This window comes from Chenopodium quinoa, unplaced genomic scaffold (genome assembly GCF_001683475.1).
Source record: "Chenopodium quinoa cultivar QQ74 unplaced genomic scaffold, ASM168347v1, whole genome shotgun sequence".
Taxonomy (NCBI): domain Eukaryota; kingdom Viridiplantae; phylum Streptophyta; class Magnoliopsida; order Caryophyllales; family Amaranthaceae; genus Chenopodium; species Chenopodium quinoa.
The window spans coordinates 588,232-612,981 of record NW_018743518.1 but is presented as its reverse complement, the minus strand read 5'-3'; the positions used below and the strand labels follow the sequence as shown (position 1 = coordinate 612,981).

Here is a 24,750-nt window from a genome sequence, read left to right as displayed (position 1 = left end):
TTAGAAAAAAAGGGTTAATGGTAGAAATTGGATTATACGAATAAATAATATATCTAGCAATCTTGATGAGCATATGAGAAAATATACAAAGTATAAAGTGCTGCAAGTTGGATATTTGGTATTCTACAATATTAAAACAATTATAATATTAAAACAATTTTAAAAAAGAAAATCAATCGTCAGTCCGCCACCATTATATTAGTAGGCATGTAAATTTGGTGACAATTTAACTCAAATTAAACAAAATCATAATAACTTAGACTTTCAATTACATAAATAAAGGGTAATTAAATGAGCATACTCAAGTAGTTAAGTGAAAACCCCCTTATTCCACAATTCATTGAGACCATCAAGATCAGAATAAGGAATCCTCTGTAAAACAAGCAGAGTAGAGAGCATAGAAAGTAAAAAAAAATGAACAAATAAAAGGTCACTTGTAGACGATATAATCACAAATAATTAAAACAATACCCATGTATAAAATCAATTACAATTGCAAAATTAAACCTGTATAAAATACCCATGTAGATCTAACCCAAATCACACCCAAAAAACTCAACAAGACAACAAATTCGTCAAATCATATTTTTTGCATTATTTGCCACATTCATTAATTCTCCTATGAACAATGGTAAGCTTCCGAATATGCCCAATCATTCCCATGTTTTACCCTACATGCATTTTAACATTAATTCATTAGTTGAAGTCATAGTTCCAAAAAAAAAAAAAAAAAAAGAAAAAAAAAGTTGAAGTCATAGATTAAATTTTTACTGTACAACATTTAATTAGCTTAAAAACATATATACTGACAATTATAAGGTTTCATGATTTTAATTGAAGAATGAAGTCAAAGAAAAGTGAGCCCCATAGTTTATACGAGTCTGTACTCTGTAGTACACCATAACATCCTCAACTATATTAAGACTTAATTGGGGAGCTCGTTGATGTATTGTGTCTCGTAACAACCATAGACCTAGCTCGCAAGATATAGGATGGGAAATCAGAGCAATATCACAAGCTTGGGAAAAAAATGACTTACAAGCAAGTAACATGAGCCTATCTATGGTAAATCCATCTTGATTGCTCGCGGGTTGTGGCTATTGAGAATTGCACCAACCACAAACAATAAGCTTGCCAATAAAAAGGGAATGTTGATACTCTCTTGCAATATTTCTATATACCCATCAGCTCTTTTGTAGATTTGACATGAATTGTGTATCTTGATTTGTTAAAATAACCATGATAATCAGATAAAAATTTAAACTAATGGAGTAAATAATCAAACCACGACTACATTGAAGCCATACCTATTCCTCTCAAATTGTTAAGCCACTCAATCAATCTGCAAAAAAAAAAAAAACACACACACATACATATATCAAATCATGTGACAATTTAAATTAACGATATACCCAAATTGTAAAATTGATATTCAATAATTTAGTCAAAAAATTAACGATATACCTAGATTGTCAAATTGATATTCAATAATTTAATTACCTCACCTTAGAAACTTCTTCAATGGAGGAGAGAAATCTCGGTAGGTGCTTTAATGGAGAACTAATAGTTTGTTTAAACAGAGGAGGAAGGGACGTTTAAGAGGAGAAAAGAGGAAAAGGTGGAAAGTATTCATATCGTTCTAGGGAAAACACATAGAGACAAACATATACTAATTAACATTAATGGGCATGGGTATATTAACATTTTAAGCGGTATATATGTCCTAACACTGTTCATAAGAGTTTTTTTTTTCCCACTTTTTATAAGGTAGGGATATGCGATAAGTTGACTTTTTTTAATGAATTCGATACAAAGCAAAGAACCTTATCAGGGCTTGACATGCCACGAATCCTCTTGAAAGAGAGGGTGCCTACTAGTTGTTGAATACTTTACATAAGTTGTAGTCAATAAGGCAGGGCTCATCAAAACACCAAACCATTCAATATAAAGACGATTTTTGTAATATAAAGCCAACTACTTGTTGCATGTATTTAAAAAGGGATGAAATATTAAAAAAAAAGTTCCCATTTTCCTTTAATGAGGATTATTCAAGAAGTGCTTAATATTATAGCATGATGCCATGATTGCTATATACCAATAAGTCTATTTAACATGTTCCTATTTTCTTTTATTTACAATGACATTATCACACACGGAATATGTTATATAATTCAATCGTTCTATTACATCCAATGTGAAATGTCATGTAATTCAAATTCACTTATAAGGTTAGACCACTTGAGCAACGAGGATGTCTTTCACCTAACTAAGCTACCCCATAATCGGAGACTTGCACATGCTAACTAAAAGTTAGCAAATATAGGATCGTTCTCAAGCTATCGACTTTGATATCTAATTTAGTTTCTATGTGGAACAATAATGATAAGTTGAAGTTAATTTGTACTAGTTTCTATTTCCGATCAAGTTGGAATCAAATTTGGCCTCGATCATTGTTTGGGAAGGTGGAGATAGCTCAATTCCAAGCTAATTAGATCATCTAATTCTCAATATATACAAAGCATGATGCAATTAAATAATTCAGGTTGACTTAATTTTACGAGGTCTATACATTATGACAATTGGGCTTGTAAATAGATTGCCACAGTTGAGACAATTAAGTTTAAATCTAATTTGGGTATCCAATTTCCAATACTTTTTATATGTTTTGTTAGATTGGTAAAAATTAGCAAACTGACCTAACGTGCTCGTGCTGGATTCATGCCAAATTTTGAAAATGAAGCTCACGTACGACCCATGGCCTACCAGCATTTCTCTCGTGCCATACCGAATTAGACCATATTCATGTCGTACGATCATGCCTAACTTGCCTAGCCCTCGTACCGACCCGACCCATTTTCATCTCTACGGGTGGGCCAGCAAACACCCAACAGTCCAACACGTTGAATACCAACTTACGTGCTAGTCTGCTACCAATCTACCAACATCCTTCCAGCCCATCTTCATCGTCGTCGATTCGACGCTTCACACACTTGCCCAGCTCTAACATTTTGGAAAGAGAGAGAGAAGAGTGAGTCACCGAAACCAATTTCACAATATCATCACTCTTTTTTTTTTCTCTCAATTTTTCTATCATCTTCAACCTAAACCCCCCTTTTTTAATCATCATTATTACTACGTATATTTGAAGATTAATTTAATGGCGATGAATTGAGCTAGGGTTTTGGAAATCCTCCTTCAATGGCGGCGAATCCTTCGTCCTTGCGCTTCAACCCTGCTGCTGGTGGTTATGGCAACCTTGACGCAGTCAATCGTGTTCTCTCTGATCTCTGCATCAAAGGAATTCCTAAGGTTTGTCTTCAATTTCAGCTTCCTTTCTTTTTCCTCGATTTTTTTTTCTGAATTTTTTGGATTATGAATAGTGTGAATTAGTGATTGTAAGTGAGCTTGGTGTTGAGAGAAATTAGGTGATTGTAAGTAGGTTTTTGTTGTTTTTTGAATTGGAAAGCTCGTGAATTAAGGTTAAATTTGGGAGTAGGAGCTCAATAAAATGATTGGCAGTGGATTATTCATGTGTAAATTGTTGATTCTGGATTGTTTTTGGTGTGGCAATGCTATAATTCGCGTAAGTTTAGCATAATTAGCTTTCTTAGGGATGTCTATGGAAACGAAACCGGAATGTAATCGAATTTTGAAACGTGGAAATCATGGCTTTATGTAGGAGGGTGCTTCGTCTGCTTTGAGGAGACACATTGAAGAAGCAGCACATGATCTCAATGGAGAAGCATTTTCGCGCTTCATGGATCAGCTCTATGATCGAATATCTAGTTTACTTGAAAGTGGTGATGTTGCTGAAAATTTGGGAGCTTTAAGAGCTATTAATGAGCTAATAGATTTGCCGCTGGGAGAGAGTGCTTCCAGGGTTTCGAAATTCTCTAATTATATTCGAACTGTTTTTGAGTTGAAGCGTGAACGTGAAATATTAGTCCTTGCTAGTAGAGTGCTTGGACACCTAGCTCGGGCTGGTGGGGCCATGACTGCTGATGAAGTGGAACACCAGGTATGGACAATTCTTTATTGTTTGTTTGATACCTTGGAAATCCAGGAGCTTATAGGTGCTGTTTTTATAGATAAGAAACGCATTGGATTGGCTACGTGGAGAGCGAGTTGAGTACCGTCTTCTTGCTGCAGTTTTAATCTTGAAAGTAAGTTGATTCTTCTTGACTCTTGCATTTTTGGTGAGACAATTTGCTGATTTTTTTTTTACTACTCGCTGCTTCTTACTTATGTTTTGTCTCTAATTAGTTTGAAAGTTTGTAAGCATGGCAGGAAATGTCTCTAAAATCTATAATGCCGTCATTTTGTTTATATTGTTTTGCCTATAGATGCTCCTCTTAGAGTTTCTGTTGGTCTATTTTGTTTGTTTAGTAGAGTTTTGCTTGTATATTAACACACTTATTGTTTTGTTATATATGTGAACTACTTCTTATTAGTTTGCCAATTTCTACAATTTACAATGCTCTGTTTTTTTTTTTGTTGTATACTTCAGTCCTTAACCCTAATCCACTACTTCCCAACACATTAATTTTTGATTGAAATAACATTTGATGACCAACCACCATTTTATCTCCTAAACTATGTGCCATGATAAGTGAGCACACTAAATTGGGATATAGGGGGAAAGTTTCAAAGAGAAAACGTCCAAGGATAGGTGTAAATAACTATGAATATACCCTTTCTCCTGTGAGTCACATTCTGCAACGGCTGATGCTTTAATAAAGTCGTGCTTTTAAGGACATAATTGATTAGGATCTTTTCTCTTTTTTTTTTATTTTTTTTTAATTATTTATTATTATTATTATTATTATTTTTTTTTTTTTGACACTTGCCCATGCAAGAATAAAGGCTTTAAGAAGAGCTTATGACTGCCAAATATCAAAAAGATCAAGGGATTTATTTTTATTGCAAGGTTGCAAAAGTTATGGTGCTAAACCATCTCGATAGAGATGATTTTCTAAAGCTTTAATTTCTGGCTGGTGATTGAAGTCTTTTTTTCTAGACAATAGAGTATTCCAATGCTTTTGTTTCTGTATGGTGTTATTTGAAAGTAAGCTTTTAGGGGTTAATCCTTGCATTAAATGCCTCATGTTGATTAGACCTCAACAACCACTTGGTCATAATTTCTACATTCATCGTATGAATGGACTGGATGTTGAGACCATGCTCGTCGTGACACTCATCCACACATTTAAAACAGTGAATACCTTTATCAGAATCATTGTTAGCCAACAAATAGTCATATTTCATTATTTTTAAGCCAGACTGGGTTGGGTATTGAACATGGAAATAAAGTGATGTTGGAAAGGGTGTTTTAGTTGTGCAACATAAGGAAGTGATATATTTAGGCTTTTGATCTATGTTTGGGTTGAGAATGTTTATTTGGGCCCTAACATTTTTCCCCAATTTAAGGTTAATGCATTATCTTGATCCCCCTAGTTTTTTGGACTAGAAAAAGTTAAAGCCCCTTTCATATCTTCTTTCATTTTACTCACACTGTCTTCCTTTCATGGTGATTGGTGAGTGGTGACAACTATTGGGTTCATTGTTTATCATCGTTCATCTTGATTTGGTTTTATTTTATTCTTGAATATTTTTTGCAAAATTTTAGATTTGATTTTCTGAGAATCTTGAATCTTTATTGGATTATGTTGTCTGCAAATCTGCAATACAAAGTTGTATGTGCTGCAGATCCCGATTTCTGTCTGTTTGACAAGCCTTTTACAAAGTTATCAAATATACGAGAATGTAGCCCATTTATAAAAATTAATTGTTTCATCATATTATATTATCATTGCATTTAATATATATACAAGTTAGCTCCTTAAATTTCTTACAAAACAATGAGAGAGAATTGAGAAAGATTCCCTGTAGTTTGAATCAAACATTTTCTTTGAGTGCTACATTCAGCACCTTCATACCAAATGCAAGAAAACACTAACCTATGTAAAAGTTAGCTTATTCTAAACCATTGTAAATTTATCTCCCCATAATTTACCCTTGATTAGCCCTCTAGTAGTTGAGAGATACATATTTAGTTTCAATGATCAACTGCAGGAAAAAGTAGTCTTAGTTTGTTTTGTAATATCCCTGATATTGTAGATGATGACACTTTTGTATGTTTGATTAGTATTTATCTACATTGATGGCTGAATTTGAAGCATGTGTGAAGTTTTATGATTCTTCAGGGACTTTAGTGTGGTGGTTTATATTGTTGATGAACCTAAGGAAGCTGATTTTTTTTTTTTTTTTTTTTTTCCAATGTGCTTTTCTAAAATTTACATTATTATCTTTTGTTCCATTTGTCCAGGAAATGGCTGAGAACGCTTCAACTGTGTTCAATGTCCACGTTCCAGAATTTGTGGACGCCATTTGGGTTGCCTTAAGAGACCCTTCATTAGATGTACGAGAGCGTGCTGTGGAAGCATTACGTGCTTGTCTTCGTGTCATTGAGAAACGTGAGACACGTTGGCGTGTTCAATGGTTAGTTTACATATGTTCAGGAACCGCAATATTCCTCTGTACATACTGGAAGTTGCAGCTATTCTTGTTGTAGAGCCTCTGTATGATAAAAGTATATTTGGTGGAATGTTGAGCTCATTTTTTATATTCTTAATATCACATAACGTCATAATTACTACCTCCTCCGTTTAGAAATAATTGCAACATTCTATCTTTACGCTAGCCAATGCAGAAGTTCAACTTTTTTATTCTTAATTATTACTAAGTAAAAATTATATAAAGTTGATACTTTGAAAGTATATGTTGAGAGTCTTCAGACTATCTAACAAGATATTACATGATTAAGTTTTGTTTTAAAGTGGAGTGTGTGAATAGTGTATAAGTCAAAATGATGCAACTATTTATAAACAAAGAGAGTACGATGCTTTGTCATCTTTAGGGTGTTTGTTTGCTGACACTTTTGAATATCAATGAAAATGCATAATACTTATTGATTACATCAATTCTTGTGTTTTATGCTAATGACTCAGACAAATTCAAAGTGATTTTAGTTTTATTATTCGTTATTTAAGAAGTGATGAGCTTCTATGTTACAAGTGTGTTGTGTCAACTGAAGTTGATCAAACACAAACCCTAGCTATGTGTGATGTGTTGCGTCACACTCCCTTGCTTTCTAGTAAATGAGGGTGGAAGAAACAAAAATATGGAAGAAAAAGGGGAGTGGCCTTAGAATTACCCTAAAGAATTGAAAACATGTTAAATGTGCACAAGTTTTGTGGATTGAATCATACTCTAAAAAATCTCTCTGTTAGGCTTTGGTGCGTGTGTAAAGGAATTTAGTAGGGTGTGGGGGGGGGGGGAGGTGAGAGTGTGAGAGAGAGAGAATTAGTGGAGTGGTCCACTTCACATGGTTCGAGTATGAAAATTTTATATTTTAAATGACATGAAGATTATTTTTGGACATCCTAAAAAGGAATAAAGGAAGATTATATGTGGACCGAGAAAAGTATATGATATGAGTATGAAGGCGTGGTGGTTTTTGCTACAGCCCTCCCAGATTTTCAGTATAAATCCTTTTTACTGGCCCAAATTTAGAGTATATTTGAATTTTAAATAATACCAGAATACTCATATTAATATAGTATAGATGATATGCTTATAGGGTTTTTTTTGTTTTTTGTTTTTTTTTGTTTTTTTTTTTTTTTTTAAAATTATTTTATATATTAGACTGTTGGGGTTTTTCACAACTCTAGCTATTGAATGTGTGCAACATGAGTTTTTGTGATTTTTAAACTTATGAATGAGCTGCATTGCTAAACAATATGCAGTATTTGAAGGAGTACAACATAATTGCTTTGATATTTTATATTTTTTTTAAGTACACTCTACTGGGCATTGCTCTTTCTCTCAGTAACCTTTTTTAGGTGTAAAACACTAATTTGGATTGTTTGGGGTACTGTAATGATGGAGTTTGTATGTATAAAATGAATGGCTATCTTTTATCAAAATCCATCATTTCCAATATTAAGGTGGATGCCAATTCTTAAGGGGTGGTTTTGGATAAACAACTTCATAGCCTAGTTGGTTAAACTTTTCATAGCCTAGTTGATAAAACTATTAATAGGTGATATTGGATCAAATCTCATTTGCATCACTTTGCTCTTGTGGCTTTCTATACATCCCCCCCCCCCCCCCCAAAAAAAAAAAATTACAATTAGGGCATTGCTCATGCTCAATAGCCTCTTTAAGTATCCGTCATGTTCAATTTTGTTATTTGGATGGTGTCTGGCAATGTAGTTATTGAGTTTGGGAGTTAAATATCCGTCATGTTCAATTTATATTAAGATGGATGCCAACTAGCCTAGTTATTTAATTTCTTTGGAGGGTGGTTCTATATCAAATCACGCCTACATCATTTTCCCTTGTGGCTTTCTCTATATAAAAAATAAAAAATAGTAAAATATGTCACAATAATAATTATACATCTATTTTGTCTTTTTATATCATTTTTTCACCTTGAGTTTATTATTTGAGGCTGACATAATTTGTGCCATAATGTAGGTACTACTGTATGTTTGAGGCTACTCAAGAGGGGCTAGGAAAAAACGCTCCAGTTCATAGCATTCATGGTTCCTTACTTGCTGTTGGGGAGCTTTTGAGGTTGGTTAGATGGCCAAAGCAAACATTGCTAACTGTATTTGACAGCTTCTTTGATTCAGGAATCCAAGCTCTACTTTTTGAGGATGTTGTATAGTTCTTGGAGTCATACGCCAAGTGCCTTTTTTACGGCTGCACCTATTTTCACTTCGTTTTTTTTTTTTTTTTTTTTTTGAATAAACAACTTCATAGCCCGTGGGCTTGATAATTTGTGTCTCTGCTTCTCTTCTTTTAATAAATATAATTTTGTAATACTTATCTGACTTTGCTTGAAAAAATTAGGGCATAAAGTCTATCCTATTTTGCTCGTAAAATATTTAAAGTATATGACATTGTGACATGCTTGACACTTTTTAATGAGCTTGGTAAGTTTTCTTCTTCATGATTGCATCTTGCAGGTTGTGATTTTCTGATTTTCTTTTGTACAGGAATACAGGTGAATTTATGATGTCTAGGTATAGAGAAGTTGCAGATATTGTTCTAAGATATCTGGAGCATCGTGATCGGCTTGTTCGCCTTAGCATAACTTCATTGCTTCCTCGCATTGCTCATTTCCTACGTGATCGTTTTGTGACTAATTATTTGACGGTTAGTGACTCGAATTGTTATACTTCCTACGTTTCTTTTTGTTGACACGTTTTAGTCACATTTGCCAATACACAAATTCAACCATTAATATCTTTAATTACCGATAAGCAGAAATTATAAAAAGTTAGTTTGAAAATATATATCGTGACGAATCTAACAAGATCCCACATGACTATATTTTCATTACGTATAAATAAAAAGGGAAGTGTGTGAATAGTGCTAAAGTCAAAACATGTCAACTGAAAAAAAAAACTGAGGTAGTAATATTTTGATTTGTGTACTTGTTTGTAGTAGCTTCCCTGATCATTATTAATCATTCTTTTTGGACAGATATGCATGGATCATATTCTTGCTGTTCTGAAGATACCTGCTGAGCGGGCTAGTGGTTTCATTGCTCTTGGGGAGATGGCTGGTGCCTTGGATGGGGAACTTGTTCACTATTTGCCGACAATAATGTCTCATTTGCGTGATGCTGTGTGTTGCAAAATTTATTTTTCAACTTTTATTTGTTGTTACATCATGACATTGCCACTAAATTCAAATTGGTTTTCTTCTCCTAGATTGCTCCTCGTAGGGGTAGACCTTCTTTGGAGGCTTTGGCTTGTGTTGGCTGCATCGCAAAAGCAATGGGGCCAGATATGGAGCCTCACATTCGTGGCCTCTTAGATGCAATGTTCTCTGCTGGTCTTTCATGCCAGCTTGTAGAAGCACTTGAGCAAATCGCCATTAGGTTTGTTTTAAGATTTTCATTGCTTAAGGTAGAGGTGACTAACAGGCTGGAAGAGGCCCAGCTAACCTGCTTGGCCTGTTTCTATTTGGGTTGGTCCAGAATTCTATCTGATCCAGAATGATAGTGAAAGCGGTTGGGTAATGAAAAGAGGAGTGTTAATCTTACCTGACTGGATTGGTCAGGCCCTGCCTGGTTGATTTGACTGGCTCTCATTTGTTTTATATAATGAAACTGGCTAACTTTACCGGCCTGCCCTGGATCTGATCTGGTTTTAGTTCAGCTGGGGCTAAAACTGGCCTATGGCATAGATTAATCGAGCTATGAGCCGGCCCATCAAGTGAGCGCAGCCTGGCCCAGCCTGTAGCCACCTATAATAAGTGAATTACTTGATTGCCTTGCATGCCTGTCAAATTTGTGTCTTGGTTATAATTTATCTGTTTTTGTAATGCCTCAGTATTCCTTCGTTGCTTACAACAATTCAAAGCCGATTGCTGGAATGCATTTCCAATGCTCTTTCGAGGTCTCATCATGCTCAGGTGAAGCCAGCTGTTACGATAGGCCGAGGAAATGTGGTAAATACGCCTTTGCTGATTTCAGATGTCTCTGGCCCTGTTCTCGTGCAACTTGCTTTGCAGACTCTTGCACATTTTAACTTCAAGGTTTGTACCCTGTCATCTCCTAATTAAGCATGGACTAGTTTTCTTTGTCCATATGCTAATGTTTGATTCTTGTTTATATACCAGGGCCATGATCTTCTAGAGTTTGCAAGGGAATCTGTTACCTCTTACTTGGAAGATGAGGATGCAGTCACTAGGAAAGATGCTGCATTATGCTGTTGCAGATTAGTAGCGAATTCTATTTCTGTAACATCTACTCAGTACGCTCCTGCTCGATCTAGCCGAACTGGAGGAAAAAGAAGACGTCTCATTGAGGAGGTATTTACTGTCAAATTATAGTTAATTGCATATGACAGAAAATTTGAGGTTGAGAAACACAAAGACAGTAATTAGCTGAGTGTTCAGTGTTTGTTCTCTTTGCTTAGCTTATTGACTTATTCAGGGTGTCAAATAGTATGTGGAGGCTAGCTAAAGCTGTCTGCTCTCTAGCTTAATTCCAGAGATTTGGTTCTTGGACTAAAAAAGGTTTATTTGTGGGGCTTGCGTGATAATTTCTCAAAATTTTTCTCTTTTGATGACCGCATAGTTTTGTTTGTGTTTTCTCATTCTTGGGGATATCCATATATAGATATGTAAAAGTTTATTTATGAATGGGAGTAACAGTAAAATATACTAACTGATTGGTAAACATTTGTTTTTTGTCCTGCAGATTGTGGAAAAGCTGCTAATAGCTGCTGTTGCTGATGCTGATGTTAGTGTTAGGCTTTCAATTTTCCAATCCTTGCATGAAGATGGAGGTTTTGATGAATATTTGGCTCAAGCTGATTGTTTAAGTGCTATCTTTGCTGCTCTAAATGATGAGGTAACATTTGAACAGTTATGACTTATGAGATTTTTGGAGTTTGTTATGATTCTGCATTGTCAGGCTGTCAGCTATTCTGTGTTAGTTTTTCAATTGTAATCATTTGGTGTCATACATTACGTCTGATAATTTTTTTAAAAATTTTCACTGGGTATATGTTTAAATTCTTGTAGTGCAATTCAACAGATGTATGAAATCCTTATCAATGCCCGTTAAACACTTCATTCATCTTTCATTGTTGTAATTGCATTTAGTTTGCTAATAATTTCTTTTACATTTAAAGTTTAAACTACTAAGATTGACTACTCAAGGCCTTACGGAGTTACGGGCTATATGGGGTTTTTGGTAACACCGTAACACTGATATTCTCTATAGCTATCTGTTCTTTTTGGTAATTCTTGGGAAATATTGTTTGGGGAATGGGGTGGGTGTAGGACCTATAGGATTGGAATGCTTCCTTGTAGATGTTTCTCAGTGCTCCCTTATACAGTTCTGTTTACTTGATTAATTTTTCAAGGCCCTCTAGGTCATATGAGTCTTTCTACAAGTTCCTGACTATGTATTGAGCTGATTGGTAAGGTTATTTGCTTTTTTATCCTGCCTCTTCTACTTGGTAAAAGTGGCCGGGTCACTTAATTAACCTGTATTAAATAATTTCCGGAGAATGGTCTATATGCTCTTTTGTACTTTATGTGCTGAACTCCTGGAAGAGCTTTATTTCGCTTACCAACCAATCTCCTGTGTTGCACTTGCACCCCATATTAATTTTTCCCAAAAATATCTGTTATTGAAACTTGGGTGAAGCTGTGAAGGTACTTCATCTTCCAGCCTTTGCTCCTCTTCACTTAGCCCCCCATGGGATCTTATACCATAATTAATTGTTTTTTTGTAGTATAACCTAATCTGACTTGTGGTATAGTTTTCCACTTTCGTATGCAGAACATGTACAGGAGCACAATTTGCTACCTAGTTTTGTTAAACTATTTTAAAGGTTTACCACCGTACCATGTACCAGTTCACACGTTGCGGGCTATGGTTTATAGGAGGGGCGCGGGGGGGGGGGGTGGTGGTGGTGTTAGCAAATTAAGTAATAATGGTCTGGCTTCTAGATATCTGGATATTTATTTTATCATCCCTGTTTGCTTGTGATGTGTTTCTACTTTTCATATGGTATACTTCATTATTGTTTTCATGTGCTTATCGTTTGCTTGCAGGATTTTCAAGTTCGCGAATATGCAATCTCAGTTGCTGGCCGACTGTCTGAAAAGAATCCTGCATATGTTCTCCCAGCTCTACGTCGTTATCTCATACAGCTGCTAACATATCTAGAGCAAAGGTGATGATAAAGGCCATATCTAACAGACACAGCTTATACATAAATGCTATATTTTGCATGTGCTTTTGGTTGGAGGAATGAAGCCTTTTTGAGCATAACCAACTGATGTTACATTTTTTTGCAGTGTGGACAGCAAATGCAGAGAAGAAAGTGCTAAATCATTGGGGTGCTTAATTCGCAGTTGTGAACGTTTAATACTCCCATATATTGCTCCCATACATAAGGTGGCATAGAAGTTTCTTTCATGCTATGTATGGTTTGTAAAAATCGATTTATTGAAGTTCATTCTGTGTTGAATTTCAGGCTTTAGTGGCAAAACTCCGCGAGGGATCGGCATTGACTGCTAATAGTGGCATTATCACTGGCGTTTTGGTAACTGTTGGAGATCTGGCTAGAGTGGTGAGCTGTTTTTATCTTATTATGTTATTATATAATAAGGTTTATTAAGGTACGTAAGTGCAAGTTTATCAATAAATGTTTGCGGATAAGTAGCTGACAGTGATTGGAAGTGTAATTTAAGCGAAGAAGTAAGTTATTGAGGGCAGAGCTGTTTGTTTTGCCTCTTGATTTCTTTTTATTATTCCTTGTCATTTTTCTTTTAATTTTCCTTTTTTGAGGCGTTTGTGGTGTCAGAACCTTCCCTAGTGTTTCTTCTGGTTATGTTGTAACTTGTAAGTGTCAATTTCTAATTTCTATTACGTTGGCGGTTTAACTCACCCAAGGAGCATTAATTATAAACTCATATGTTCAAAGGTAAGGTTTAGGTGATTTAAATGGGGAATAAATGGTATTAGTTTTAGGCTGTAAATAAGGTGGGTTTGGGAGGGAAAACTTGAATTCAGTGGACTATATTTCAATAGATGTATAGATTTTCTTCCAATTCATTTCTTATTTTTGGCATGATAAATCAAACCTTTGTCTCAATGGTCTATTAGAAAAGCTTTGCAGGCATTAATGTTGTGACAGCAACGCCGTATAGTTATTTACTTATTTTCTTGAATGATTTTTTTGGCTGTAGGGTGGCTTTGCCATGAGACAATATATTTCTGAACTAATGCCACTAATAGTAGATGCTTTAGTGGATGGGGCAGCTGTCACAAAACGAGAAGTTGCTGTTGCGACCCTTGGACAAGTAGTACAGAGCACTGGGTTAGTATCTAATTTACTTTCTAATCAACGTATTATCACGTATTATGATTTTCTGGTAGACTTGCTAGAGCAGCGGAATTTTTTAGTTGAACATAGCATTGTATAGGCCATTAGGGTTCTCACTCTCACCCTAGTTGAGAGGAGGATATATAAATGTCTGACCTCTTCTAAAAAAATGATACAGGAAATCGCTGTTGGATTTTCTTCCATACCATCTCATTTGAAAGGTGCAAATAAGGCTTATGGGTTCTAATTTAAAGATTTGGAACATGTGAACATTTTGCGTCTCCTACTAACTTTTCTGTACAAAAAATTATTGATTTTCTCAATCTTATTTGAAGACTCTATCTTATTGTGTTTAAAGTGGTTGAGATTTGAAAGCCAATGCACTTGTTGCCTTTTTAGTGAGAATGCAACTTGGATTAAGAATGAATGACCTTCAGCTATCGTGTAAAATCAATTTATTAATATATAGCAGTATTGCTGCTTGATGTATGTGTAGAATTTTTCTAACATTTTGCAAAACTAGAAATCACTAGATGCATCATCCATTTAGATAAGTTGGGCTATGATCTTCATTATGTGCTGAGGCTATCTTGTATTATTCTCTGTGATTTATATAGGTAATGTGAAAACTGATATATCCTAGTACTTTGTGATTTAGCAGTTAATACTTATAATGCCAATATAGATTAGTGAATAGTGTACTACATGCTTTGGATCTTATAAGTACTCTTGGCAGGTATGTCATAACTCCTTACAATGATTACCCTCAGCTGCTTGGATTACTCCTGAAGTTGCTCAATGGTGACTTGGCGTGGTCAACAAGACGAGAAGTGTTGAAGGTATGTTTATTGTTGATAGACTGCTAGGCCTCTAGTATTGATTGCCGCCAACTTACTGACGTCCATTCCAGGTTCTTGGTATCATGGGCGCATTGGATCCCTATGTTCATAAGAGGAACCAACCGAACTTGCCTGGGGCCCATACAGAAGTTACCAACACAACCACAGAAACTGGTCAGCACATTCGATCCATGGATGATCTCCCTATGGACCTTTGGCCATCTTTTACGACATCTTCTGAGGACTATTACTCAACGGTACTAGTTTCATCATGACCAGCCTTCATAGAATCATAAAGCATATTGAACCGTCATTTATTTTCTGTTTCACGAGAAGGAAAAATATACATAATATCTTCCTACTCTTATTCTATAAGTAACACAATTTTTGGCTGTAACTATGATTGCAGGTTGCAATAAATTCCCTCATGCGTGTTCTTAGGGATCCTTCACTTTCTAGCTATCACCAAAAAGTGGTTGGATCCCTCATGTTCATATTTAAGGTAATATGTTATTTTAGTTTGATACTTTTGTTTTTGTGTTGTATATAATGATGATTTTGAATTATATTAAATCCCTAATTGAAGTTTCTTCTTTAATGAGGTCAGTCTATGGGACTTGGCTGCGTGCCATACTTGCAAAAGGTCAGTTTCTTTTTCTCATCCAGTACTCAAATTTATTGTTTCCTTTTGGCAGAGTTTATGTGCTTATATTAACTTTTTTTTCTTAATTTAGAAGAGAAAGTTCCAATCATCTTAATATACCTCAAATTCTCAAAAAATATAGATATTAGTGGGCTCAATGGCAAGGGAATACATTAGATTGTAAGAAATGGCTTAAGCAAAAAAAAAAAAAAAAAAAAAAAAAAGGGTTTATTGAAGGTGGATATAATTAATAGTGAGTACTTAGAATATGTGGTTGCATGGATGGTCAAATGAATATTATAATGTTTCGGTTGGTCTATGTGTCTTCAATCATACCTTTGATAAATAATAATAAAAAAAATAAAATAAAAATAGTGTGAGAAATACCTTTACAATGCAGAACAACTTCTAAATACAGTTACTATATAAAATATGAGTAACAGTGCCCGCCGGTGTGTATCCTATAGTTTAATAGGGCTGTGAAAAAAAAAAGGAAATCCTATATCAAAACCAAAAATCGTCAAATCAAAACTAGTATAGTGTCTAACTGAACCAAATATTTTGGTCTTCAGTAGGTTAAATTTTTAAAAAATAATAATAATTATAAATCCGGGTGGGTTTTTTTTTTATTTTTTTATTTTTTATTCTGTGTACCTGAATCAACCATATTAATATATAAATTTGAAATTATTCATTTTAAGATTGTTTTGTTTAGTGTTTAACTGACATCCGTTTAATTAGTTCGTTTGGTATTGTTGTGGTTTTCTGTTTTTGGTTTTTAAAATTATATGATATATGTTTTATAATGAATCAAAAAGTAGTCAAACTTATTAAAATCATGATAATTTTGAAAGCTGGCAATAGAATAGTGGAAACACCTTTTTCTTGTTTTTGGTTTTTAAAAAAAAAGAAAACAAAAAACAATGCCAAACAAGCCTTAGCATTCAAATATGGTTAACCAAATCGATTTGCACGCCTCTTCCTTTTGTGTTTCGTGCACATTATATGAACTTTGCTTCAACTTGTCTCTAAAATTCTAAAACAGTGAACGTAATTTTTATTTACAACAGTTACCGAACTGCTTTATGTTGGCACAGATAAGTTCCTGGTTTCTGGAAACCTTGTAGATTTAAATTCCAGTTCAATTGTTTCAAAAATTTTAGGATATATGCTCTATTAGCTTGCTAAATATGGGATACGTATTTTGTTTATGCTATACTCCTGGACACCAAGATTAAATTACAGGGAAATATAAAAACATCAATTCACTGTGGCTTTTTATCTTTAGAATTTCTGATCCATCTATGCTTTATCTAACTCTATCTATTTACGTATAGTCCAATTGTCAATGGTGTTAAGCTGTGCTACTGATAAGGATTATGTAAGTCTGGTTCTTTTCCCAATTCATCTGTATTGCAATGTAGGTTTTGCCGGACCTTTTCCAAATCGTTCGAGCTTGTGATGATAACTTGAAGGACTTTATTACATGGAAATTTGGAACATTGGTATCTATTGTGCGTCAGGTGATGAGGCTTTTCTTTCTTAGTTCATGACGTGCAATTTTTGAGCTTGTACTCACATGATCTGTTGGAGTGCATGCTATAACAAAATAAGTTCTCCTATGCAGCATATCCGTAAATATCTTGTAGACCTGCTTGCTCTAATTGCTGAGCTATGGTCTTCCTTTTCTTTGCCAGCAGTCAACCGTTCTGTGCGTGGTTTGCCTGTAAGCTTTGCATCCTTTTTCTTTTCCTAATTGTGTAACAACTTGTTCTCTTGTAACATTATGCACCCTTACCATTCCCAGGTTTTGCATTTGGTAGAACAACTCTGTGTGGCACTAAACGATGAATTTAGGACATATCTTCCTGTTATTCTTCCACGCTGCATACAAGTTCTCAGTGATGCAGAAAAGTGCAATGATTATACTTATGTTCCAGATATTCTCCACACTCTTGAAGTTTTTGGAGGTGTGAGAAATATTTATTAGAGTTCATGCTTTGTGGCAGTATTGATGTGTAAGACATTCTTCAGAAACTTTGTTATTTGTGCTGATGCTATGATTTTTTTTTTTTTTTTGGATACAGGAACATTAGATGAACATATGCATCTGCTTCTTCCGGCACTCATCCGTCTTTTCAAAGTGGATGCTTCAGTGGAGATAAGACGTGCATCAATCAAAACTCTTACTAGATTAATTCCTAGGGTGCAGGTTGTTATCTCTGATTATAATTCTATCATGTATTAATTCTTCTGCTTTTAGGTCCTATTTAACACCTGTGCTTTGACTTATATTCCCTTTTTTCAGGTCGCTGGCCATATATCGTCTCTTGTTCATCACTTGAAGCTTGTTTTGGATGGGTTAGTTTCTCATCTGAATTTCTTATCAGTTTTATGATGATACTTCGTCCTAAACTTGAGGGAATAGATGGAATGGGAGAATGCATAGAAAATACTAAACTATATGTCAGCCTGTCAGCATGTAATATCATGGTAATTCCCAGAATGCCATGTTTATAAACTGCCAAAATGGACTCTCTCTCTCACTCTCTTCTCACACCCACACACATACACGCACTCACACAGAGTGCACATAGTGTGTGCTAGCAGTAATTTTGTAAATAGAATAAACTTTCCTGTCTGTCCGTAACTCGATTGGAGTTGTCAAGAAGCCTTAAGGCAAGGTTGGGTTGGAGAGGTTGGATTTGCTTCCAGAAAAATTCTTGTTTACGTGGGGGTTGTGATATCCTATTTTAACAGTTGCAGAGCATCCTGAGTCACTTTTGTGAAACTTCGATAGAGTACCCTTCTAAAGTTCAGTTCACCATGCTTGCTTATATTAAGGAGTTAAGGTTCATATAGTGGTGTTTTGGCATGGATGACAAAACAATCATGACTTTGTATTTCTTTAATCACCTCAAGCTTAGGAAGGGGAAGCAGTCTTTAGCTTGCAGGTTTTGCTTTGTAAATCAAAGTTGAGCCTGAAGGACATTATTTGGTGGTTTGATTAAACTACATGGGTGGTATGCTATCTCTTAATATAACATCTGTCATGTTTAAATTGGGAGGTCTAAAATTTTAAGTGATTTATTCAGCTCATAAAATTTTACAATTTTTAAGCCTTGCCCAGTTACGCTTCACACTTTCAGGAAGAATGACGAGCTCCGGAAGGATGCTGTTGATGCACTTTGTTGTCTTGCGCATGCCCTTGGTGAGGACTTTGCTATTTTCATCCCATCCATTCATAAGCTTTTGCTGAAGCATAGGTTGCGGGTACTTCATCTTTGTCCTGGTTTAAAGTTCTTTCTTTCTTTCTTTGTTTGTGATTGATATATGATGGCCTTTTCCTTTCTTCTCACATCTGGTCTATGATATTTGACTTTTCCAGCACAAGGAATTTGAAGAGATAGAAGGGCGCTTTCGGCGACGAGAACCTCTAATTTCTGGAAGTACGGCTGCTCAAAGATTAAGCCGACGCCTTCCTGTAGAAGTTATAAGTGACCCTCTGAATGATGCAGAATATGATCCTTATAGTGATGGATGTGACATGCTCCGAGATGTCAAAAGCCATCAGGTGCTTTCTTCTTTAGCTTTTGAAACTTAGTCACCTATTTGCAAACAGTGATTCCTTGTTACTTGTCCACTAAACAATTTGCTATATAAATTAACATATATTTGAAGAAGATTATTATCATTTTGAGACTACTATGTCAGACGCTGTGTTAGTCTCTTGTAACCACATAGTCCTGACTCAAAAGACATGCCAAATTGCCAATAGCTGGATTCTGCTTTTCAGGAAGAGGGGCACTCCACACAAATTCATTTATGTTTTTATTTAAAAAATAGCACACTACGCTGAAATGCACACACAATTAAGAGACCAACACCCTGTAGCTAACGGTGTCTTGTGTAAATATCAACTTAATCAGGTCAATGATGGACGTTTACGTACTGCTGGGGAGGCTTCTCAACGTAGTACCAAAGAAGATTGGGCTGAATGGATGAGGCATTTTAGTATTGAACTACTTAGAGAATCTCCTTCTCCAGCTTTAAGAACTTGTGCTAGGCTTGCACAGTTACAGGTACTACTTATTCACATATAAAGCTACCTCACTTTGACACTTCTATTATGCTTTTCTATTTTAATCCCAGGGATCTCCAGCCTTTTGTAGGGAGAGAACTATTTGCTGCTGGTTTTGTCAGTTGTTGGGCTCAACTTAATGAGACAAGTCAAAAGCAGTTGGTTCGACAATTGGAGACAGCATTTTCTTCACCAAATATACCCCCTGAGATTCTGGCAACTCTTCTTAATCTGGTATTCAATCAGGTTCTATTGTGTGTTTTTAGTTCAATCGTGGGGTTTTGTAATGCCTATGCTTTGCCATTCATTTTGTCATTTTGACTTCTTGTGATGCATCATGCATGTTGGTATTTTTGCATTCATTGTTACCGTCTGTGTTCATTATTCTCCATTGCTGCCTACCCCGCTTTTCCGACTTTGGTTTCCTCTTTCCCCCTACTTTCTCATCTTCCCTTCCATTCCACTATGAAATGCAAAGGGGTAAGTTAGAGCCTATTCCAAAGCTGTTGCACTTACTGAAAATTTCCAGATTAGAAGCTTGGTGGCTAAGTCTGTGGGACAATATAGGGAAGGGTCTGGGTGGGGGAGTATAGTGGGAGTAGTGTAAATTGCGAATACATGTACTCTTAATAATTTTTTCACTTAAATAAATTTTGCCTGGGCTTACTGTTCCATCTTCCTTTTTATATTTTTCACCAAATTTATAACTTGTAACTAATTTAAAATACTTGTTAATTATCTTTCCATACACTACACCATTCAAACTTAATCATCCTGACTATCTTTTACTTATATTGATTGTATAACCTGCTTGGACAAACACTCTGTTATACTGGGTATAAAAATTATTTTATACTTGTATTATTTTTAAGTGGTTTGAGTGCAGGAAATAAACACAATAACTTCCCCAGTAGTAGACTAAGACCTCATTCTTAGGAATTGATATGCCGCGGCTCATCAAGTGAAATTGCTGTCATAGCTATTTCAGCGTCTGCTCTATCCCCTATTGTTAGATGTTTAAGTATACTTTTTAGCATAGATAAACTAGAGGACACAAAGCTTATGCTCCGGTTAATAATGTTCTTTCTGTTTTGTATACAGATATTTCTTTCATCTATTGTTATCATAATTAATTCAAGCATGTCATCATTTTCTATCTATTCCATTGACTAGTTTAAATATAAATTAGTTAAATGAGTTTAAACTTTAAACTCCTATATCTGTATGGTAGAGAGGTCTCTTAATTGTATGTTTTGATGAAATCCAATTATAATGTCTTCGATATTTTTGTCATCTGGTCTTTTTAGGCAGAGTTCATGGAACATGACGAGAAACCTCTACCTATTGATATACGTCTCCTTGGAGCTCTTGCTGAGAAGGTACGGTTTTATCTTTGTTTCATTATTGTCCTGTTTGTTCATTTCTTCAGCATCCTGTGACTGAAGATGATTGGAGATGGATATTCAAATAACTTGGTCACTTCTTTCAATAAACTATCAGTGTAGAGCATTCGCCAAGGCATTACACTACAAGGAAATGGAGTTTGAAGGTCCCCGTTCTAGAAACATGGACGCAAATCCGGTTGCTGTCGTTGAAGCACTTATACATATTAATAATCAGTTGCATCAGCATGAGGTTGTGAAGATTCTCTGATATTTTTTGTTTTTCAGTTAAATCCACATTGTATTGTTTGTTTTGCTGTTTGTTGATTATTGTCTCATGTGTAGGCTGCTGTAGGAATTTTGACCTATGCACAACAGCATTTAGATGTTCAGTTGAAGGAGTCATGGTAAGGATTAACTGACCTTTAAAATCCCTTCTGCTAGTTGCTTTGTCTTTGCATGATTCAATTTTTCGTGTTTGCTAATTTAGGTATGAGAAGTTACAACGCTGGGATGATGCTTTGAAGGCTTACACAGCAAAAGCAGCTCAAGCAACAAATCCTCATGCTTTACAGGAAGCTACATTAGGTATAAGATCTTATTGAACCCTATCAGTATCTGCAGTTAATCTTAGGTTTAGGTTTTTCAGTTGGTTTCCACTTTCCAGAATTATTTTTGTTTCTTTTTGCTAGTGGGGGATGAATTAGGTTATTCAACATCTTATTTTTGATTTGTTGTATCAAATTGGTTTACTGCTTTCTCTTATTTCAGCATTGCTTTACCTTTCTCCCCACATTTTTGAATATATGTATGAGAGCCAGCTTGGTTTATAATGACTACCTCTTGCTCTGCTTGTGTCTCTTACGCTTTAACAGACTAATTTCTAGTTCGGCTTGTATACAGCTAATATCTATTATCCTTGTTATTTTAAAAGTATATACCATGTTATGGGTTCTCTTCATAATCTGAAAATAACGTACGTAACATACCATGCATTCTCGTCATTTTCTGACAGTAAGGCATCAGCCAATCTCTTTGATATTAGTATCTATAGTGTTTTTTGCCCTCCACTTCCTGCAAACCAAAGAGGCCTGAACATCTAATGTATGTCAATGTGATTCATGTGAATTTGGTATTAGTATTTGTGCCATGTTGAGAGTCTCAGACTTCTGATGTAATTCAATAATTAATCCTACCTGTCACTTGCCTAACTTTCACACAGGGCCCTCCTGCATTATTAATGCATTGATTAGAAAGTTAAATCTCTAATTCTTTTGGTTTTTGCAGGGAGAATGAGGTGCCTTGCAGCACTTGCCCGTTGGGAAGAGCTTCACACTCTGTGTAAGGATTATTGGACTCCAGCTGAGCAAGCGGCTAGATTGGAAATGGCACCAATGGTTAGTTTATTTAGTTCTTTTTCTGAATTCGTTGGATCAATGTCTTGCCTTATTTTCCTACAGAAATTTTTTGAAATTTATTTTTGAGCTCATACGCGTTAAAGAGAGGAATTTTTAATGCTGCTTTGGTGCACTATATTTCCTTTTTATCTTAACCGAGGTTACTTTTCCAGGCTGCCAGTGCAGCTTGGAACATGGGGGAGTGGAATCAAATGGAAGAATATGTTAAAAGCCTTGACGATGGCGATGAAACAAAATTTCGTGTTTTGGGAAATACATCTGCTACTGGTGATGGAAGCAGTAACGGTACATTCTTTCGGGCTGTTCTGTTTGTTCGGCGTGGAAAGGTGGGTTTTTCATCTTTTTTATTTTGTTGTATCAAATGAATTTATTTAATATTTGCTTTTTTTTTTTTTTCTTGACACGATATCCATTTCCTTCCTTTTCAGTATGATGAAGCTCGAGAATATGTTGAGAGGGCAAGAAAGTGCTTGGCCACAGAGCTGGCAGCTCTGGTAATGTCTAATTCAGGAATTGCTTTCCTTATAACAATGCCTTACCAAGCAAAATGAATTCACAAAGCTACCCATATCTTGTTTTGATGCTAGAAAAAATATGGTCTATCTTACGCTGAATGTCTACCAGGCAATATGTAGATATAAGATATACAAGCCCTTAAGGTTGAAGTTCTGGAAATTGCTAGGAGTAACTAATGGAGTGAAAAAATACAGGGAAGGTAATGATTGGAAATTAGTAGACACCAGAAAAGGTCAATTTGAACCACAAAGCCTAGGTTCTGAATCCAAAGTAAAGGATGATTTCTGATTTGCAGAAAACTTGTAGTTAACGAGTTTTATGCAATAGAACTTAGTTGACCACATCCAATATAAGTTACTCCCATCTGCATAAATGTGAGCCAAATCACATAAAAGTCAGCTTTCATTTAATGTGATTTGGGGTGACTTTCTGGCATTTGGATGAATAGGCCCCTTTGGGTACAAGATTTCTATTGTGGGATGGATGCATTAGTTTACATTCCTGTTGTGGATGTTGAATTATAATATGCTCACTGCCCAGGCTTGGTTGCTTGGCATGCAATAAGTAAAAAGAGGAGGTCTATGTTGGCTACCAATGTTTAGGATACTACTTCCTCTGTTTTTTGTGTTGCCTAGCATAACTTGAACGGTTAATATCTTTAATTATGCTTTTGTAACTAAAATGAAGTGTCCAAGTGTCATATCCATGAGTGTCGAGGGTCCGACACAGGTACTTGAGGTAAAATGAAGAGTCCGACACAGGTACTCAGTAGAAAGCATGAACCTCCTACTTGTTTAGTATGTTCCCAATATAACCAAAACTCTTATTTATAGGTTCTCGAGAGTTATGAGCGCGCATACAGCAATATGGTCCGTGTTCAACAATTGTCAGAACTAGAGGAGGTAATTGAGCAATCCTATTCAAATTTAGAGGTTTATTTTATCATTTTCTAATCATTGTTATCAAATTCCTATTGGCCAGGTGATTGATTATTGTACTTTACCTGTTGGTAATCCAGTCGCAGAGGGGCGCCGTACACTTATACGGAATATGTGGACTCAACGCATACATGGAGTGAAGCGTAATATTGAGGTTTATCTGTTGTTTTACACTCTTTTGCAGCAAGTATAGCAGTCTGTTCCACCTACCTAAAAAACTCTAGGGTTTGGCAGAGAGCTTGCTAGTCCAATTAGCTCAATTAAGCTGTTTAATGAGCTTATTCCATAGTACCAATAATGACTCATCAAAAATCTGCCAGCATTTTTCCAAAAATACATGTCACAATGCCTTTCCTGTTCTTCCAATTTAGTTTTGGTTGCGTAGAGTATTGTTGTTATAGTTCTGTTCTAGTTGACTGAGAAAGTACCTATTGACAATATCTAAGATTTATTGTTGTGTTTGGAATTTGAAAGTATGTTTTTAACTTCTGTATACTTGGATCTGTAGGTTTGGCAACATCTATTGGTAGTAAGAGCACTTGTTCTACCTCCATCCGAAGACACCGAAACATGGTTGAAATTTTCTTCTCTCTGCCGAAAAAGTGGACGGATCAATCAAGCCAAATCCACATTAATTAAACTTCTTCAGGTAGCAGTGCTTTCATGTAATATCCATTACAATATTTGAAAATTCTCAGTTATCTCAATGACAAGTATAATTATACTTGTACAACATTTAAAAATGATGTGCATACATTTCATTTATAAATCTGCAGTAACTTATACGATCAAATTTTGTCATTTTATAAACTTAAGATATTATTAATGGTTTTTGCTGTCTCACAATTGTCTAGTATGACCCTGAAACATCTCCGAGAAATGTACATTACCGTGGACCCCCTCAAGTGATGCTTGCGTACTTGAAATATTTGTGGTCACTTGGGGAGGAACACAAGCGACGGGATGCATTTGCAAGGTTGCAGGTACCATGAGATCTCATTATAGTCCAAG

General features: G+C 35.4%; 1 protein-coding gene across 1 annotated transcript in view; it reads left to right on the top strand.

Annotated features, from left to right (window-relative positions):
* The first annotated feature begins 2,966 nt into the window (after nt 1–2,966).
* Nucleotides 2,967–24,750, top strand: part of LOC110739998 (serine/threonine-protein kinase TOR-like) — a 30,212-nt gene continuing 8,428 nt past the window's right edge. Inside the window, exons 1-39 of the mRNA XM_021920481.1 lie at nt 2,967–3,309; nt 3,680–4,018; nt 4,089–4,163; nt 6,326–6,498; nt 8,539–8,637; nt 9,063–9,222; nt 9,553–9,696; nt 9,783–9,952; nt 10,407–10,611; nt 10,696–10,887; nt 11,279–11,431; nt 12,646–12,767; nt 12,892–12,991; nt 13,071–13,166; nt 13,786–13,916; nt 14,659–14,761; nt 14,833–15,018; nt 15,171–15,263; nt 15,369–15,404; nt 16,829–16,927; nt 17,032–17,130; nt 17,212–17,374; nt 17,492–17,616; nt 17,713–17,765; nt 18,554–18,677; nt 18,793–18,978; nt 19,334–19,486; nt 19,567–19,719; nt 20,793–20,864; nt 20,986–21,120; nt 21,213–21,274; nt 21,358–21,455; nt 22,155–22,264; nt 22,438–22,611; nt 22,714–22,779; nt 23,635–23,703; nt 23,783–23,893; nt 24,248–24,388; nt 24,594–24,722. Coding sequence (XP_021776173.1) covers nt 3,199–3,309; nt 3,680–4,018; nt 4,089–4,163; nt 6,326–6,498; nt 8,539–8,637; nt 9,063–9,222; nt 9,553–9,696; nt 9,783–9,952; nt 10,407–10,611; nt 10,696–10,887; nt 11,279–11,431; nt 12,646–12,767; nt 12,892–12,991; nt 13,071–13,166; nt 13,786–13,916; nt 14,659–14,761; nt 14,833–15,018; nt 15,171–15,263; nt 15,369–15,404; nt 16,829–16,927; nt 17,032–17,130; nt 17,212–17,374; nt 17,492–17,616; nt 17,713–17,765; nt 18,554–18,677; nt 18,793–18,978; nt 19,334–19,486; nt 19,567–19,719; nt 20,793–20,864; nt 20,986–21,120; nt 21,213–21,274; nt 21,358–21,455; nt 22,155–22,264; nt 22,438–22,611; nt 22,714–22,779; nt 23,635–23,703; nt 23,783–23,893; nt 24,248–24,388; nt 24,594–24,722 — 5,010 coding nt within the window. The 5' untranslated portion in view covers nt 2,967–3,198. The remainder of the gene's footprint in view (nt 3,310–3,679; nt 4,019–4,088; nt 4,164–6,325; nt 6,499–8,538; nt 8,638–9,062; nt 9,223–9,552; nt 9,697–9,782; nt 9,953–10,406; nt 10,612–10,695; nt 10,888–11,278; nt 11,432–12,645; nt 12,768–12,891; nt 12,992–13,070; nt 13,167–13,785; nt 13,917–14,658; nt 14,762–14,832; nt 15,019–15,170; nt 15,264–15,368; nt 15,405–16,828; nt 16,928–17,031; nt 17,131–17,211; nt 17,375–17,491; nt 17,617–17,712; nt 17,766–18,553; nt 18,678–18,792; nt 18,979–19,333; nt 19,487–19,566; nt 19,720–20,792; nt 20,865–20,985; nt 21,121–21,212; nt 21,275–21,357; nt 21,456–22,154; nt 22,265–22,437; nt 22,612–22,713; nt 22,780–23,634; nt 23,704–23,782; nt 23,894–24,247; nt 24,389–24,593; nt 24,723–24,750) is intronic.